The sequence below is a fragment of the Rhinatrema bivittatum genome, chromosome 3, assembly GCF_901001135.1.
Source record: "Rhinatrema bivittatum chromosome 3, aRhiBiv1.1, whole genome shotgun sequence".
In the NCBI taxonomy this organism is placed as follows: Eukaryota; Metazoa; Chordata; class Amphibia; order Gymnophiona; family Rhinatrematidae; genus Rhinatrema; species Rhinatrema bivittatum.
The window spans coordinates 156,587,183-156,603,960 of record NC_042617.1 but is presented as its reverse complement, the minus strand read 5'-3'; the positions used below and the strand labels follow the sequence as shown (position 1 = coordinate 156,603,960).

The window sequence follows — 16,778 nt, the reverse complement described above, 5'->3', positions numbered from 1 at the left end:
CGGGCTGGCCACTGCCAACATGGAGGGACTGGCCACCTTGCGGAAGAGAGGTCGCAGCAAACACTACCAAGTGACAAGCGCAGGGAGCCTCAGTAGGACTTTACGCCAGCTCCGGGGCAGGCGTAAAATTTGAGGCCTTAAAAAGTGCGCGCTGGGCGCATGGAGATTTAATGGCTAATAGCCTCATCTATATGGCATTTACATGTGAGGAGCGCTAATAACTACGCAGTTTTTTTGGACTCGCATTTTAGAAGTGCCAATCACCATATTGCATCGGGGGGGGGGGTTATGGACGCGCTTCCAAAACGTGCATCCAAGTCTCATTAACCTGTGCGTCCGAGCCTCGTCAACAGCTCACACTATTGCATCGGTCTGAATGTGTGCAAACTTACACTGCCCCACTGCCACTGTTGTACCTGTTCTGCGTATTAAACAGAGGGCTACAGTTTCCAGTGCTGTCGATCTTACACCTTTAAAAAAAGAAAAACAAAACACTAACTCAATAAAAATGGGAAAAAGAAAACATCATGTCAGGCAGACATTTTTAGGTCTGCACAATAATACAAAATTGTGAAAGAGCACAAACCGAGGGGGTCATTTATCAAAATATGCTAAGGCTTTGAAAAGCCCTGTTAATGCATGCAGTAGCACCATATTGTATGGTGCAATGCAAATTTGGAAGAGTTAGCCTGACTGTGAAGAGCTTTGCACAGACTTGATGCTGAGAGAGAGACTGGCCATAGTGTCATCTCCCTAGACAGGTATTTGTATCCCTATGGTAGGCCTACCTAGTAACTCGAGGTGAGGTTTAGGTATTAGTGTAGGGGGTTAGGGGGCCACTTGGACATTCAAAGTGAGACGTACGAACAGAACAGTGGTCTCTTGTGAAGATCTGATGATCATGCTAGGTTGAGAGAACATTGTCCAAATCTCATCTTTGAGTGAGTTTCCTCACTCCGAAGATCATCAGATCTTCACAAGAGACCACTGTTCTGTTCGTACGTCTCACTTTGAATGTCCAAGTGGCCCCCTAACCCCCTACACTAATACCTAAACCTCACCTCGAGTTACTAGGTAGGCCTACCATAGGGATACAAATACCTGTCTAGGGAGATGACATTATGTCCAGTCTCTCTCTCTCTCTCTCTCTCTCTCTCTCTCTCTCTCTCTCTCTCTCTCTCACAATAGATCTGGCAGCTTTGCACTAAATTAGCTCTTCACATAGGTGCAATCAACTGAATTTTGCGTACACCATACCCCTTTTGCTATCGCATGCAATACTTACCACATTTTGATAAATCCAGGCCTGAGTTTGCTGATCAGCTTGATCATTTTGCATGTGTATTTACTTGTGAATGGAATTTCTACTAGTGAGATGCAAAGAGAAAGGCGATGCCCCTTTAAGTAGAAAAGCATGGAATTTAGTGATAGCAAATAACTTCTTTTTTTGTCTTTGTTTTAAGATCGTCATCAGGTAATATATTTCGCAACTGATTGAAAACCTTATTTTGTTACTTCTCTTCTAAAATCGTAGTGTGCTATAAATAAGGCCCAGAGCTTTTAAGTGTTAAAGCGGAGATGGTTGACGATGGAGTACGTAGAATATCTGGCTGTACATTATGGTGCAGCTTTCCATGGTGATAATAGGCAGGGAGGAAAAAGCCATGCCAAAAATCATATCTAAGGAGAGGGGAAGAGTGCAAATGGGAAAAGCAAATTGCATAACCAAGGAAGGCATACGTCATGCTGCATTAATAGCACAAACTGGTCATTCTCTTGTGGTAGGATGGGGTGATTTCAGCTAGCAAGTTAACTCCGTCAGCATAATTTGGAATAACCTGGTAGCAGGGCATACTGAGTTTGTCTGAGAGGATTATCAGGGGTTGTTTTTTGTTTTTTTTTGGGGGGGGGGAGTGTTACAGTTGTTTCTGGGTGAGGGAGGGGTAGAGGAAGGCAGCACAGGATCTGCTGCCATCGTGGTGGTCTGGCATTGTTTTTGTGTCGCTGGGGCCTGGTTTTCGAAAACCCAACTCCAGTATGTGCTGGAGGAAGTGACTGTGAGAAGATGTGTGTGTGTGTGTGTGTGTGTGTGTGTGTGTGTGTGTGTGTGGGTGTGGAAGAGGCAGTATTTTGACATTTTCCTTTGCATTGTGTACATCCTTGCAGGGGTTGTTCGGAGCTGTGCCGAATTCCCATGGTGGAATATAAACTTGACAGCGAGGGCACTCCCTGCGAGTTCAAAACCCCCTTCAGACGGAATACCACCTGGCACCGGGTGCAGGCGCCTGCCGGCCAGCCCCTTTCCCATGCCTCTCCGATCCTGAGCGCCTCCGACAGACTGCCATGCCAGCAGCTTCTCCAGCAGGCTCCCACAGCCATACCTCGTAGCACTTCCTTTGACAGGAAGCCGGCAGATGGTACAAGGTAACGCACGCTCTCTTGTTCAAGCTCCTGGCGCTTTCTAAATGTTGGGCCGGCAGGGCCTCTTAGTTGCATGTATGAGCCGGAGCTGTAGGTGTCAAAGAAAAAGAGAATTGGCAACAATCATTTCTTAAGGAGCAGTTTTGTTTGTTTGTTTTTTTTCTTTCAAATTTGGGAATAAAGTTTTGGGATTCGTTGTGAAACATGTGACTGGCCCCGATGGGTTCATTCTTTTGTTGGAGCAAATGATGGTGGCAACTAGGGCGATGTCACGGAGGCAGTGAGTTCCCTGTCTCAGCCATCGACGCGTGGAGATGCTTGCGGGATGGAAAGGGGGGAGCTGTCCGACTCTCTCTCCGGACAGCGGCTCTCAGCTGCGGTCCTCCAGGCGCCAAGCAGAACCGGTTTTCAGGGGAACTAAGCTATGCTGTTCAACTAGATTCATAGACAGAGCAGGTGCAGCTGTATCGCATGCGCTTTCTTTGGGGATATCCTGAAAACCTAGGCCACTTCGGGGGTCCATGGGGACCGGCATAGATGACCACCGCTCTAAGCTAAGATGGAGTCTGTTCTTTTTTTTAGGGATGGGCAATTTTTTTTTTTTTAAACGTCAGCAGAAGCATCCGATATTTCTTAGGTCGTTTTTGGAAATAGCACACGCTAAAAAAAAAAATGAACAAAACAAACCATTTTCTTTTTTTAAAAAACCAATGCTGACAAACATGGAAAAACCCAAATGAATGTTTTTAACGCACACACACCCCTGTTCTTTATTACAGCAGAGAAAAGTGTGCAATTAAAAACTACGGAGTTGCTAGGAAATGATCAGAAGCTATTTGAAATATTTACATCTACTTAGGCTAGAGCTGTAATTACCGTGCCCAAAGTATTTATTTGCTTAAAGGTGTTAAGTGGAACGGCAAGCATTCAGGCCATTTATAAATTATGTACGCCAGGAACAACAACATGCCTGCTGTCCTTACAGCTTGCCAGGCTTCCAATGAACTCATTTGGATTTGGGTTTCCCCGCCATTCATTATTTATCAGTTATTTTCTGCAGCTTCCCCTTTGTTGTTTGCCCACCTTCCCACCATCCCCTGATCCCAGCGCCTCCATCCCTTACGTTCAAACTCTTGTCTTTGGGCCAAACCAGTTGGTGCCTTATTAACGCAGTCGGTGTGTTTGGCTTCGGTCTCCAATTCGCCTTTGCCACATTTTTCTCAAGCTCCTAACACCCACGAACTGGTTAAAGGAGCTATTTTTTATCCCTTTCAGGATTTACAGTCCCCATGTGTAATCCCTTGCTTGAGGGGGGTAGGTTAATCTGACTTTTTCTATCTTTGGCTGTGCGGAGTAAAGGAAGTATTTCTTTTTCACGTATCCGATTCAGTCTGAAAATGGAGTTCGGAAATGGTTCCTTTTGGGGGTGGGGAGCTTTTTCAAAAGAGCATATTCCCTTCCTAACTTCTGACGTATAAAAATGAAAATATTCCCGGGATTATTCAGAAAAGTTGTGCAGAATGAATACAATCCCTCTCCAGGTTCCCTCTGCCCTAACTTTACATACATTTGTGTGGCTCTGCAATTGTTTTCCTTTTGTGACTCAGCAGGAGATGTCTTGCATAGATAAATGTCCTAAGGTGTGAATTTTTCAAAGGAGTTCCCTGCCTAAAAGTTTTGTATGTCGTAGCCATTTTCAAAAGCCCATTTGTGCGCGTAAAACCTTTCGCCAGTTCGGCCCTTACAGAGTAATTTTTTTCAAAGGAGTTACATGTGTCAAAAGAGCAAATTTTCAAAAATCCATGTCCGTGTACAAAATGCACTTAAGGGGCGTAAACCCCACTTTTGCATGCATAAATCCTTTTGGAAATGACCGTCTCAGCTTATTGTCCATTTGGAAAGTGTCTGAGTGATGCCGGCTGGGGATGTGCAAGGCCCATACTGCTCTCCCCATGCGGTGTCAGACTCCCTACACATTCACAGGCGGAGAAGGTTCTGTACATCCTGGCACGCTTGGTGGCCTCAATCCAGACAGTAAGGTTTGACCACTTAGGTTCAATTGAATTATTTGCCTAAACTCTTCTTGCATGCAGGCCCCTCTCAGGATAGCTGCAGTGTAGGGAAAAGGAGAGCATGGTCATTACTCAGCCAACCCAAATAAGTCTCTGCCTGCCCCGTTACTGCTGGAGGTCAGTGGTTAAAAGGGGCTGTTTGACATCCCTGAGCACACACAGAGCACCTGATTGGAGGCTTTTTTTTTTTTTTTGTGGCATGGTAAACAATATCCTTTTTCAATGTGTATTGTCAACTTGCAAAAGAGAGACACTCTGATAAGGGACTTGCTATAGAGTGTGTGGCATCAGTAGTGGACTAAGTAATATAAACTGACAAAAAAAAAAAAGAATTTATTTCAGGAAAAAATGTCCTGCTTTCGTAAGAGGGTCCTAAGGAAGCCCTTTGCAAGTTCTTTTGAAGGAGCAAGGACTGTCCGTCCTGATTCCCAGACCTGCTCTCCTCGTGCCAAGCACTGCAGCTGTGGTGAGGAGACTTCTTTTGTTAAGACCTCGGCTAGCAGAAAGAGTAGAGGAAATATAAACCTTCCCAGTGAATCGGTCCTGCCCACCTGCAGTGCACCCCTGACTGTGCGGAATGATTGAAAGCAAAACATGGGGCAGGATGACTCTGCCTTCCCAGGGAAATTACCTTCTTGTTAATATTTTTTTTCCCTGGGGGGGCCAGTAGACACATAATGCAGGGCTCCCAGGCTAACAGGTAATGTGTGTTTGTTGTTAACAAAGTGTGAAGAGCTATTTGTAGGGGCTCTGTCATATTAGATGGACTCAGAATGCAATGCAGACTGTTAGTGATTCTAGCAGAAAGCTGAAGAATTGAAGGGATATGTTTGAGTTGGCGGAAATAGTATGATGATTTCAATACTAGCCACTAGCAAAATATTCTCGGGCCGATACAGTAAAAAAACGCGGGAGAGCGGGCGAGCACCCGCTCTCCCAGCGCGCGCACAGGACACACTCCTGTGCGCACGATACAGTAAAAAGATTTATTTAAATTAGGCCTGGCAGTAAAAAGAGGCGCTAGGGACACTAGCGCGTCCCTAGCGCCTCTTTTCGGACAGGAGCGGCGGCTGTCAGCGGGTTTGACAGCCGACGCTCAATTTTGCCGGCGTCGGTTCTCGAGCCTGCTGACAGCCACGGGTTCGGAAACACTGAGCGTCCGGTTTTCAACCCGTGAGCCGCGGACCGATTTAAAATTTTTTTTATTTTTAATTATTTCTAACTTTTGGGACCTCCGACTTAATATCACCATGATATTAAGTCGGAGGGTGTACAGAAAAGCAGCTTTTAATTGCTTTTCTGTGCCTGGAGAAATTAACACCTACCTTTGGGCGTTACTGAATAAGGGGAATAGCTAGCACGTTGAAAACGCGCGTCCAAATGCCGGCTCCGATGGAGCGCGCTGTACTGTATCGGCCTGTCTGTGAGGTCAATGGCCAGCCAGCTGGTGAGTGGGGGAAATTACCCGGATATTCAGCAGAGCGTAGCCTGATAAGTGCTCCTGTTGATTATGCCCGGCTAAACATATCCGGGACATGGAGTTTCCCTGCCAGGCTTGAATGCTTCCATCACTGTCTTTTTTTTTTTTTTCATCCAGCTACATTTTGTGCAGGTAGTGAGTTAGCCAGAGAAAACGAGGCTGGCCAGCGGGGGTGAAAAGTTCAGGTCCCGGCTTTTCTTCATAGCCGGCTTCCTTAAGCTATCCCAAGAAAGCCTTTTGAATGTCGACCTCTGTGTAAATAATCTGGTGGGGCTGGTTAGTGTGCAGGGATAATGGTGAGCTGTTTGCTTAGGAAAAAAAATAAAAAGCAGCTCAGATCACGCACTGCGTTTCTTTTTTTTTTTTTTTTTAATTGTTTCAAAAAAATGTATTTGTAAACCAACAGGCCAGTTCAAGATGTTGAAACGCCACAAATACCTCAGTGCTCAGTTAATGATTCTAGTCAACCTTACAGAAGTTCACCAAGCAACCAGTCGTCCTCCAGTGACCCAGGACCCAGCGGAAGCAGCCACTGGAGACAGCACATGGGATATGAGGGGTATTGTTGTTTCTTCCTGTTTCAGTAGAGCAATGTTGCCACTTAGTTGTGTTAATGCACATAATAGGTACTGTATACATTTCATTTGCATGGAGTATTTTCTTTCAGACCAAGTATGACCCAGTAATAGATTCAGCTCCCAAGCAGCCGTCATTCAGAATCCCTTACAGCATTCTGAAACCTTGACCTTAACAAGTTTGTGTGACGGATCACGCGTGACTGTGCTTGGTGCTGAATGGTCACCTGCAGCTTTCTAGAAAGACCTAAAGGCCTTTAGTGTGTCTGCAGAGAAAGCTCCTGTTATTAACACTTTCGAGCAACTGTCTGAAAAAGTGCTACAGACACGCTAAAAGCCTTTATTTATTTTATTTTATTTATTTATTTAAGTTTTTTATATACCAACATTCAAGACGGTGGTCCCATCATGCTGGTTCACAAGAAACAGGGGTGAAACTTTACCATTTAACAAAAGTGCAGAAAAGCAGTTACATAAAACAAGGGAAAACAATAACTTGGAATGAGAAGGGAAATGAAGATTAGATAGTAAAATATAAGTATAAATAACATTTTGAAAGGTGGCTGTTAACGCTAATACTAGCGGAGCTTGTTGTGTGAAGGGAGATTAGATGGGGTTGGAGTTAGGAAAGGCCTGCGTGAACAGCCACGTTTTGAGTCTTATCTTGAATGTTGAGATGTTGGGTTCCATTCTAAGATCCGGGGGAATGGAGTTCCATAATGTTGGACCGGCTGTGGAGAATGCCCGATCTCTAAGCGTGATGTGTCTGGTAGTCTTGGCTGGAGGTACTTGAAGTGATCCTTTATAAGCATCTCTTGTCGGTCTTGTGGAATGGTGTAATCGGAGGGGAATATGGAGATCGATTGGGGCTAATTGATGGATGTTTTTGAAAATGGTGAGAATGGCCTTGTAGATTATTCTGAAGTGGATGGGCAGCCAATGGAGGTCCATCAAGATAGGTGTTATGTGTTCTCTTCTCCTGGTGTTGGTGAGTATACGGGCGGAGGCATTTTGTACCATTTGTAATGGTTTGGTGTGTGATGAAGGGAGACCAAGCATGATGGTGTTGCAATAGTCCAGCTTTGCGAAAATGATTGATTGTAGGATCGTTCTGAAGTCATGTGTGTGGAAGAGAGGTCGTATTCTTTTCAGCACTTGGAGCTTGTAAAAGCAGTCTCTGGTGGTTTTGTTGATGTTAGCTTTCAGATTTAGGTGATTGTCAATTTGAACTCCTAGATCTCTCACTTGTGTAGTGCTTGGTACGGTAGGATTAGTGTATGTGATGGAGCTGTTTTCTGGAGTGATGAGTAGAAGTTCCGTTTTTGATGAATTTAGTATCAGGTTGAGACTTGTAAGAAGTTGTTTGATGTTTTGGAGGCAGGATTCCCAGTGCAACATTGTTTTTGCGAGCGATTCTTCGATGGGGATCAGGATCTGAATATCGTCAGCGTAGAGAAAATGTTTGAGATTGAGGTCAGTGAGAAGTTTACATAAGGGTAACAGATAAATGTTAAACAAGGTAGGAGACAGGGATGAGCCCTGAGGGACTCCTATGGCTGCGGGGTGTAGAGAGGATTCTTTATTATGAATCTTGACCTTATAACCTCTGTTGCTGAGGAAGGTTCTGAACCATGATAGGGCAGTGCCTGAAATACCTATGGCTGATAATTGGTTGATGAGAAGGGAGTGATTGACCGTATCAAATGCAGACGAGAGGTCGAGTAGTATCAGAAGGAAGGCTTGTCCTTTGTCTAATCCTAGGATGATGTGGTCAGTCATAGAGATGAGGAGGGCTTCCGTGCTTAAGGTTTTACGGAATCCGTATTGTGATGGAAATAGAAGGTTGTTGTCTTCAATGTGGTTTGAGAGTTGTGAGTTTACCAGTTTTTCCATTATCTTGGCTATGAATGGGAGGTTAGCTATCGGTCTGAAATTGTTAGGATCGTTTAGGTCTTTCTAGATCTTTAGGTCTTTCTAGATCTTTAGGTCTTTCTAGAAAGCTGCAGGTGACCATTCAGCACCAAGCACAGTCACGCGTGATCCATCACACAAACTTGCTAAGGTCAAGGTTTCAGAATGCTGTAAGGCATCTGCTTAACGACTGCTTGGGAGCTGAATCTATTACTGGGTTTGGAATGGCTTTTAAAATATTACTATTTTGTACTTAAAAGGAAGCATGGTATCGGAGGTCCCCCCCCCTGGATTATTATCCTCCTCCCTGTGAGCATCGCTTAGATACCTAATGAATTTTTAACTTGCACCAGATCGGGATGTGCTGACAGCAGCTGTTTATTTTGGTAGGCGTTGAGGTAATACTGTTGAGTATGCTTAATCAAAGTGGAATTTTTTTTTTTGTTTTTTGAATCTTTTTGGTTGCTGGAAACATAGAAGCTCCTTCGGGAGAACTGTTGATAAAGGTAAAAAAAAAAAAAGAAGCGTCGTGATTAACACTGTGCATTCAGTGAGAAACTCCTTTAATGAGCCTAGCGACAGCTGCTCAGATCTTGTGCGGGTTGAAGCGGCCGTGATGTCACTTGCTATTCTCGCCCTTCACTTGTCACCTTTCCAAACTTTGAAAACAAGAGACTTAACACAGCATGTTCAAAAGGTACTAGAAACCTGGCAAGTGGATTTGAAAAGCAGGGCCCAAAAAGTAGTGTTGAATACGCAATGATCATTTTCAGAACAAAAATAGAAAAAGAACATTCCATGATGAATTCCATTTATTTAAAATAAAATAAAAATAAAAAAAGCCCCTCTTTCCCCAGAACCGACAATTTGATTATATTTTTTTGTTGTTCTTCTTCTTCTTGCAAGGTGCCAGTCCCCTCTGCTGCATGAACACCAGGGCTCATGTCACCTGGAGTGTGAGGGAGCCCGAGAAATTCTGGACAGCGTGAAGCATGCCGGTAATAATTAAGCATCATCTTGTAAAGACTTGGTAAAATAAATATTAATCAGGTATTCTGCAGCCGCTAAGCCTTGCCGGGTGTGTCAAGAAAGGAACCTACATTTCCTTTCTGTTTTGTGTTTTTCCTTTTTTTTTATGCCAGATTGTAGTATTTACTACAGAGAGTATTGTGTTCCCAACAAGTCCACGTTCTGCCCCCCCTTGTGAGCCTGGGTGAAGAACATCTTTTCTTCCCTTCCTCTCGGGAGAAGGAGTAGGGCAATGTGTGTGTTTTGTGCAAGTCTGGAAAGGGGAGTGTGTGTGTGTGTGTGTGTGTGTGTATGAATTGTGAGACGTCGTCGTATTTGCTGTAGTGATGTACCTATAAAATGAATGGCGCAGGATCCAATGGTAAATGATCATGCACAGCAAACTGAAAGAAAATTTCAAGAGTTGCACATGTAAAAATGAGCACATGCATGCACAAATAGCTCATATTTGCACAATTGTTTTATAAATTGCAAACATGCACACGTAAGTAATGGTAGCGAATAAATTTGCTTGTGTGAAAAAAAAGGGGCGGGCCAGGGGTGTTCCAGGATGGAGCCAACATTTATGCATAGAAGGGGCTATTTTAAAACCTGTGAATGCCACACCTGTATGGCTGTTATCTGCGCAATTCTACATTTGCTAATTATCAGCAGTAGTACAGAATATAATTCTTTACAGGCGAATACTGACCGGGTAAGGGGTCTGGATAAAGAGCGAGGGGGTGCAGGCTGAAGAACCAGGGGGGTCTTGATGATCTAGATATAGGCTGGGCAAACTGGTGGATTAACTGGTTTAAATGGTAACTTCCTTCACGTGTGCACGTTATACAATTTGATAATTTACACGCATGAAAGCAGACAGGTGCTAAGGAAAATATGTAAGTTAAATTTCTTTGTGTAAATGATTAAAATTAGGAGTACAAGTATGCGTGCAGGGCAGATGTCCACCACTTATCTGGATAAGTGAGATAGCCGGATATACAAGATAGCCAGTTGTGTCTTCAAAACTTGGTTAACAGTCTACCTTACTTATCTGCCTATCAGCACTTTTCTTTAACTTATCTGGCTATGTTAGTTAGCCAGATAAGTCTTAAACAGCTTTACTTAGCGTAAGTCATCACAGTGCTATTTTGCTGAATAGTTGTTGCCACTTAGCTGAAGAAGTCAAAATATATGCGGCTGCGTATTTTTTGCTGTGTGAACATGTTGGGTAGACTTGCGTGAATTTTATATAGTGAGTGTGCGCATTGGATTGCACGATATAAATTGCGTGTGCCTGCGCTCGTATTCCTATAGCTGCATATAAGGGCGGCACTTGCACATGTTTAAATTTATCCTGCCTGTGTAAGGAAAGAGGCACAGGAAGGATGCTGACGTGTAGTCCGTAGTACTTGCTATGAGAAGAACAAGTTGCCTCATCCGGTTGCCCATGTTCACCTTGGTACAATATACTGGCGCTTAAAGACGTGCATCTCTCTCCCACAACAGAACTATTTTTCCTTTGAGAAGTTTCCTGGGCTGAAAGATGCTGTATTAATAATAATAATAAAAAAACCCATAGTTTTTATATATAGTTGTATACCTTAGTTTTTATGCTTTTATTCCACTCAACGGTTGAACTAACACATGTAACCCGTACCCTCTTTTAAAGTATATTAGCACGTGTCCAGTACATGCAAAACTCTGTTTTTCTGTTTCAATGACATTCATTGTTGTTGTCACTTTTTTTTTTTTTTTAAAGATGTTAAAACCTACTTTATATATATTTTTTTTATTGCAGAAACAAAATGGCATGTGCCATCCATGAAAATCTTAGCTTCCTATAAAGACCGAGCTCTCCAAAAAGAAAACTCTGGCAAGGACTCGCCAAACAAACATTCTCCTGTAAGTCCTTGTATGAGATATTTAGAGACCCTTCTGCAAATATCTGGATATTCCTCTTAAGGCTAAGAGGCGAAAAAAAAATGGTACTGGCGATATTTTTATTACATCCTTAAACACCAGGGAACATTCAGCCAATCAAGTATCGTGTCGTTGACTGAACACACTTTGGGCTGGATTTTAAATGCCCTGTGCGCGCCAGCGCACCTATTTTGCATAGGCCGCCGGCGCGCGCAGAGCCCCGGGACGCGCGTAAGTCCCGGGGCTTTGTAAAAGGGGCGTGTCGGGGGCGTGCCCTAAAATGACGCGGCGTTTTGGGGGCATGACGTGGTGTTGGGCTGGGCCCGGGGGCGTGGCCTGGCCCGGGGGCGTGGTCGAGGCCTCCGGACCAGCCCCCGGGTCGGGTGATGGCGCGCCAGCAGCCTGCTGGCGCGCGCAGATTTACATCTGCTTTTAGCAGGCGTAAATCGTGCAACAAAGGTAAGGGGAGGTTTAGATAGGGCCGGGGGGGGGGGTTAGGTAGGGGAAGGGAGGGGAAGGTGGGGGGAGGGCGAAGAAAAGTTCCCTCCGAGGCCGCTCCGAAATCGGAGCGGCCTCGGAGGGAACAGGCAGCGCGCGCTGGGCTCGGCGTGAGCAGGTTGCACAAATGTGCACCCCCTTGCGCGCGCCGACCCCGGATTTTATAAGATACGCGCGGCTACGCAGGGATGAGCAAACAGGGGGGCAAGCCCTGCCTCCTGCCTCGCCCCAGGAGGTGCATGAACGGTTCTGAAGGGTGGCACACTGGCTGCCCAATCAAGGAAGAAAAGAAATGGCTGCACTGCCCAAGTCTTGGCACTGCAAGGTGGGAGGGAGCTGCCAGAACAATAATAATATTTTAAGCGTGCCAGGGTGTAGCCATGCCTCTCGTTCTGTGGGCCAGGGAAAAGAGCCTACTTCCAATGTGGCAGGCCCGGGCGGGGAGCTGATTATTCTGCGGCAGAATTTGGACATAGGAGGGAGCCAGTGAGGTGTTTCACCATCCAGGAAGAGCGGCCCCCCTCAGGCCCCGGCCTGGGAGGAGTACCTGCGGCCTACCCAGGGAGAGAGGTCACAGCTTCTGTCCGTCTGGGGAGAAAAGACGTGATCAGGTAGGGGAAGGAAATGGGCAAAGAGGCCAGAGAGAAAGAGGAAGTGGAGGGGAGAGGAAGGAGGCAGGAAAAGGAGAATAAAGGCAAAAAGTGTGTAAAAAATAACATCAAAGCACAAAAAAAGAAAGTTGAGAGAAAAAAGACAAAATAGAGGTAAAGTGAGTGAAAACAGTAACAAAGTTGGGAAGGGAGTTTTTCTCAGCTTCTAAAAAATGTTGGCTGGCACCTGTGTTTGTCGTAAAATGTTCCAGTTGTCTGTGGTGTGTGGCCTGTCCCTTTCTAGGTCTGGTTCCCTCTGCTTATGGAGTGTGTGTCTCTGTGTGTGTGGCCTGTCTGCTTGTCTCACTCTCTGTGTCTGAGTGTGCTGGGTCTGTCAGTGGGGCAGCTGTGTTTTTCTATTTAGGTGTGGTATGTCTGTGTTTCCGTGCCTGTCTGTATGTTGAGTGTCTGTCGGTATCGGGATGTGGGGTATCTGTGTCTGTATGTCTGTTTTTCTCTGTGTCTGTCTGGGTATGAGTTATCTCTTTCTCTCTTTGAGTGCCTCTTAAAACAGGGGCTTTGAGTCACTGGCTGGCAGTGTGACTTCCTGGTGCACATCCTTCATATATGTAGGTGTGTGTGTGTGTGTGTGTGTGTGTCTATCTATCTATATATAGGGGGAAGTAACCCATCTCACCCCTGGTGTAAGTGACTGTACTAAAATAGCCTGGGGATCAGTGCATTTAAATATGCGCTTTTACGCAAACTGAGCAGAGGTGCTGCAGGTAGAATGAGGGTGAAGTCAGCACTTAAACATGTACTTTTTGATTTTAAAAAAATTAATAATAACTAGAAGGCCTAGCAGACACGTAGGCACTTCCATAGCTAGGTCTGTCTGGCAGGCTATGCATTGCTCGTGTTGACTGGATCAGTGCGGTAAGTTGGTGGTGTGAAGCCGTCCAAAAAGGCCATAGGGATCTAAGAGGCTGAATGTTCAGGTAATGGCTGTGCTGATGTTGGTGGCTCTTTCGATTAATGTAGGTCCTTGCAGAAATGGGAGAAGAAGTGGTGGGGTATAATCTAAAAACATGATCTTGCATGCTCAGTTACCCATGAGGGTAGAATACAATGGAAGGAGCTGACAAAAACTGTCTTGGGTAAGAAGTGATGTCACACTATATATCCTTGGCAATGTAGACAGGAATAACTGGACAGACTAAATGAACCAGTTTCCTTTTCTGCTGTCTATTTACTTTGGGAAAGATAGTAACTAAACCAGAGGATCGATGATCACAACCAATAAGGCTTCTAAACACTGCCTAATGTCTGTCTTGAAGTTAGCAGCCCTGGTGGAGATCCAAGGAGAAGGACAAGAAAAACTGATTTACGGAAAGGATTTCACTGTCAAGAGTGGCTGAGATCTCAAACCTAGTATATTCTCCCAAAAATACATTTACGTACTTCCCTCAGAAACTCAGTATGGTTTTATAATATTGAGATGAAATAATAAAGCAAAGCTCGTGGCTTTGTTTGTCTCCCTTCTAATTATTTCCGCAAGGGTCCTACCAGACCACAGCCACAGCACGTGTAAAACTAAGCAAAAAAGTATTAAACTAAATAAAGGATTTTTTTTTTTTTTAAGATTTAAAAATTGACCTTTGGAACCTTGAGTTTGAAGAGAGTGTAATGCATAATGGGGCCGATTTTAATTCCTACGCGGGCAGGGTACATTTGTGCGCGCTACCTGGCACGCACAAATGTACACCCGATTTTATAACATGCGCGCGCTGCCGTGCGCGTGTTATAAAATCTGGGGTCGGCGCGCGCAAGGGGGTGCACACTAGTGCACCTTGCGCATGCCGAGCCCGAGGGGCGCCCCGATGGCTTTCCCCGTTCCCTCCAAGGCCGCTCCGAAATCGGAGCGGCCTTGGAAATCGGAGCGGCCTTGGAGGGAACTTTTTTTTAGCTCCCCCCACCTTTCCCCACCTTTCCCTCCCTTCCCCTATCTAACCCAACCCCCAGCCCTATCTAAATCCCCCCCCCCCCACCACCACCTTATTTCTTCAAGTTAGGCAGGCGTAACTTGCGCTGTGCCAGAGGACTCGGGACTGCCTTTGGACCGCCCATTTTTGAAAGCCCCGGGACACACGCGTGTCCCGGGGTTTGCGCGTGCCGCTGAGCCTATGCAAAATAGGCTCGGCGCGCACAGGGGTAGGTTTTCAGGGTTAGGCGCGTATCCCTTTGAAAATCTACCCCAATGTCTGGACATGAAGTGGTTCTAACCTAGCTGAAGGCTTAATGAAATTATCCGTTCCTTAATTAATTTGTATTCATCGCTTTTCCTCACCACTTTTTTGTGAGATGTAAAATGTAAAGTCAAGGAGGGCGTGCTGGAGGGCTTTGCTGCCAAATTAGACGTATGAGTGCTCTCTGGGGTACAACCTAAAAATCTATAAGCCCTGCAAGTACAATTTCTGTCTTTTTAAAATACACAGAGAGGACTGTCATGGCCGTTGATAGGCCGGGCAAAATGAAAGCACCTTTTGTGATGTCACCACAAAAAAAAAAAAAAAAAAGGCTTGCAGGCAAGGAAAAATCATGAAGGAGTTGCAGTCCCTAATGGTGCTAATGACAGAGAATCAAGGTGGAACTAAAGACCTAAAAGCGGAAGTGGCTTCCTTTACGGCACAGTGAGTAGATGAACTGGAGGAAAGGACATCCCTGTTGGAAGACCGTTACTACTGGAAAAAACTCAAAATCCTTCCTGAGCTGAAAAGGGATTTTGCATCTTCATTTTGAGAATTGGGGGAATTCCAGAAAGGAATGGAAGTTTAAGTTTGCAGAGACATTTCTGCCAAAGCTACTGGAAATTCAGGTTATGAAGTACTTTGAAACTGAAAGAGTGCACAGGATGCCTTTTCCATAAGACCAGCCACAAAAAATACCCAAGACCAATGGTGATTTGGATGTTGAGAAAGCCTCTACTATTGAAAATTCTGAAAAGCAATAGGTATGAGCATCTATACTATTGGAAGGCAAGAAAGTGTTGATCACCACGGATCTAAATGTTGCAGCACAGAAAAGGAAACGTTTTCTGTCAGTGCAAGACCAGCTGAGAAATATGAAAGTAAACTTTGGTTTGTTCTATCCAGCAAAGCTGAAAATTACTGTAAATAACACAAATATTTGAGGATCTTGAAGAACTACAAGGGTATTTTGAGTACCTTTCAGAAAACAAAATGGAGACTCAGAGATTCATATGTACCAAAGGATACAAATGGAGAATACCAGAATGAGAGAGTGAGTTTTATGTACTGTATGCCAAGCTAAGGGACCAATTGCAGATTTTTCTATTTACATTGCTGCTACAGTCAGAGCAAGAGTTTGCATTTAAGATTCTTGATTACAACTGGACTAACGGCAGAAAATCTGTGAGTGTCTGACAGACTTGGGAATAATTACTGGGAGTTGATTCATGTGAAGCTTGTTTAGAGGATTTCAGGTCTGCGATTAGATTTGTTACTGGGGACTGCAACATCTGAGTGTGTGTAAGAAATTTAACATAAAAATAAAATTGAGCCTCATAATGCTTCTATGTATTATGAAAAATCTGCCATACATTTCCTGTGAAACATAATGGGCATGCGGAGAACGCATTGTACAAGCCCCTGTCCATTTGAAAATCTTGTAGAGAAGTGTTGCCACATCATTTAACCTTAAATGTGAATCTTTGAGTTTTGCCAAAAACCTTTCGGCCTGATTTTAAAAGGGCTACGCGGTTAAAAACTGGGGGATAGGAATGTGGCCGGGCCTTGCATGCATTTTAGAACGGGCCCAGCCATGTGCGTAACCCCCATTACGCGCAGAAGTGCTGGGGCCTGCAAATGGGGCGGGCCGGGGGTGTAGTCTGAGCAGGGAGGGGTGGGCGGGGGGGGGGGGGGGCAGGCCAGGACAGTGCCATTAGCCGCTGTCCCGGGGAAGCACGCGCCGGCAGCCAGCCAGCACGCGGAGTTTACTTCTGCTCCCAAGGAGCAGTAAATATGCAAAAGAAAAAAACTGGGGCTAGCTAGGCTAGATTTTAGGGGTCAGGTGGAGAGGGGAAAAGAGAGGAAGTTTAGGTAGGTGGGTAGGGAAATTCCCTCCCAGTCCGCTCCTTAATTGGTGTGGAGGAGGTCACCCACCTGTACATGCATGTGCGGACATTAAAATCCAGCACGCACGCACTTGTGGGAAACGTATTTTATAACATGCGTGTGCCTGTTATAAAATTGGCATGTCCGTGTGCACGTGCGCCTCTTAA

The 16,778-nt window shown here is 45.0% G+C and overlaps 1 protein-coding gene across 10 annotated transcripts in view; it reads left to right on the top strand.

The window, feature by feature from the left end:
- The window catches only part of SIPA1L2 (signal induced proliferation associated 1 like 2), a 492,084-nt gene that overhangs the window by 367,301 nt on the left and 108,005 nt on the right, over nt 1-16,778 (top strand). For 8 of the 10 annotated variants that reach the window (XM_029593864.1, XM_029593862.1, XM_029593860.1 and 5 more), the window contains 4 exons: nt 2,167-2,424; nt 6,380-6,532; nt 9,366-9,457; nt 11,269-11,372. In XM_029593864.1, coding sequence (XP_029449724.1) covers nt 2,167-2,424; nt 6,380-6,532; nt 9,366-9,457; nt 11,269-11,372 — 607 coding nt within the window. The remainder of the gene's footprint in view (nt 1-2,166; nt 2,425-6,379; nt 6,533-9,365; nt 9,458-11,268; nt 11,373-16,778) is intronic. The other 2 variants (XM_029593863.1, XM_029593861.1) reach the window with 1 other exon arrangement.